Source organism: Chaetura pelagica, unplaced genomic scaffold, assembly GCF_000747805.2.
Source record: "Chaetura pelagica isolate M959 unplaced genomic scaffold, ChaPel_1.0 scaffold264, whole genome shotgun sequence".
In the NCBI taxonomy this organism is placed as follows: Eukaryota; Metazoa; Chordata; class Aves; order Apodiformes; family Apodidae; genus Chaetura; species Chaetura pelagica.
In genome coordinates, this window is record NW_009953064.1 from 642,820 (window position 1) to 644,454 (window position 1,635).

The 1,635-nt window shown below is 62.1% G+C and overlaps 1 protein-coding gene across 1 annotated transcript in view; it reads right to left on the reverse strand.

The window, feature by feature from the left end:
- Positions 1 to 1,634, reverse strand: part of SNED1 (sushi, nidogen and EGF-like domains 1) — a gene marked incomplete at its 5' end in the record, with an annotated part of 18,650 nt that extends 17,016 nt beyond the window's left edge. The window contains one exon of the mRNA XM_009996757.1: positions 1,566 to 1,634. Coding sequence (XP_009995059.1) covers positions 1,566 to 1,634 — 69 coding nt within the window. The remainder of the gene's footprint in view (positions 1 to 1,565) is intronic.
- Between the last annotated feature and the right edge of the window lies 1 nt (position 1,635).

The window sequence follows — 1,635 nt, forward strand, 5'->3', positions numbered from 1 at the left end:
GTTTCCCAAAGCCTCCGTAACCCCGCGGTGTCCGCAGAGGAACATTCTTCTCCTGATTAAAGCAAGATGGGAGAGAATCGGAGCCAAGAAGGGCTTTTTTTGTTGTTGTTGTTGCTGGTTTTTGCAAAGGAGGAGGGGGTGGTTGGAGGAAGCCCTGGAGGACAGAGGTTTCCAGGTGAGACCAGCCCTCTTCCAGCTCCCCTAGGAGAGCAGCTCCCCAGGGAGAAGCAGCCCTGCCACACAAACCCCTGTGCCAGGGTTGGAGTGAAACTGGCCCTGCAGAGCCAGAGGGTCGCAGTTCAGGGAAGTGGGACACACCACCCACTGACCCCTGCAGCCCCTCCAGGACCCAAAGCCATGCTGCAGATCCTGTATGGGACAGCCATCATGTCACCTGTCTTCCCTCAGCCTTCTCTATCCTCCCACTGTGGCTCAAGCCCCAAGCCCAGGTCCCTCCTGCCTGACAGCAGGGTTGGTGCTTTTACCAGAGGAAAAACACCACTGGTGAGGACCAAGGACCTCCTCTGCTTAATCAAGGTGGTGGGACAGCATAGGAGCCCAGCTCCAAGATGACACCAATGTGATGCTCAGCCCTCTCCCCCATCAGCTGGGGCCAGGAGGTCAGTCAGCCCAAAGCAAACCAGGGAGAAGAGACAGGACTAGAATGTCAAAAGATTCACCGTGCCAAGTGAGGAGCCAGAGTGGGCAGCACAGTCCTCACCCCAGGACACAGGGCAGGCTTTTGGAGCCAGCACCACCCAAAAGGCTCCAGGGACAACCGGGCACTCAGGGCTGCTGCTCTGTCTGATGATCCCAGCCGAGGGGGACACGACGGGCCACGCGTGACTCAAGCTCTCTGGCCACAGTCCCCTCCAGGTGGCTCAGGGGCTGCAAGGGAGCATGTCGGCTGGGGTGCCAAGCAGCCTGACTGCCGCGGCAGGCACAGGGAGGAGAGGAAGCGGGATGTGCCGAGCGGCCAGCCCAGCCCACTGCAACACACACCAAAGGGCAGCTTTGTTTATTCTGCATCGCACCCAGAGCTCCGCTGCTGCCTCCTCCGCAGCGAGGGACACCATCCGGGGGCCGCGGCAAACCTGCCCAAGTGCTCCCCACCAGCTGTGCCCAGCTCCCTGCTGCCAGGACCCCCCGGCACACCGCAGTGGGGACCAGTCCCACGAGGCACGGGTGTTTCTGGCTCCGGCCAGAGCTAAGTCCGGGGCTTCCCCCAGTGCAGGCAAACGCTTCATCCAGGACCCCCAGCTTGGCGGGGCCAGAACCCTGGCCAGGGCGGGGACCCCTCCTTGTGCCACCCGGGGCAGGACCAGCCCCGCCGAGCCAGGGATCCAGCACACTTCCCAAACTCCTAACTCCGCTGGATCTCCCCTCAGCGCCCTCAGCACTTCCCCTGATGCTCCAAGTTAAACGTGGACCATCGGATGGTCCCCGTGGAAACCCACGCCGGATTTATGCCTCGCTGAGCGGGACAGTCATTTACAAATGAAACCAAAGGAAAGAGGAGGCACCAGGGGAGGGCAGACCCCGCTTGCTGCCCCCCCTTTACTCACATAGAGGCCGGTGTGCCCGGCGCCGAAGAAAGGGAAGGGAACGGAGAGGGGCCGCAGCTCGGAGCCCCCG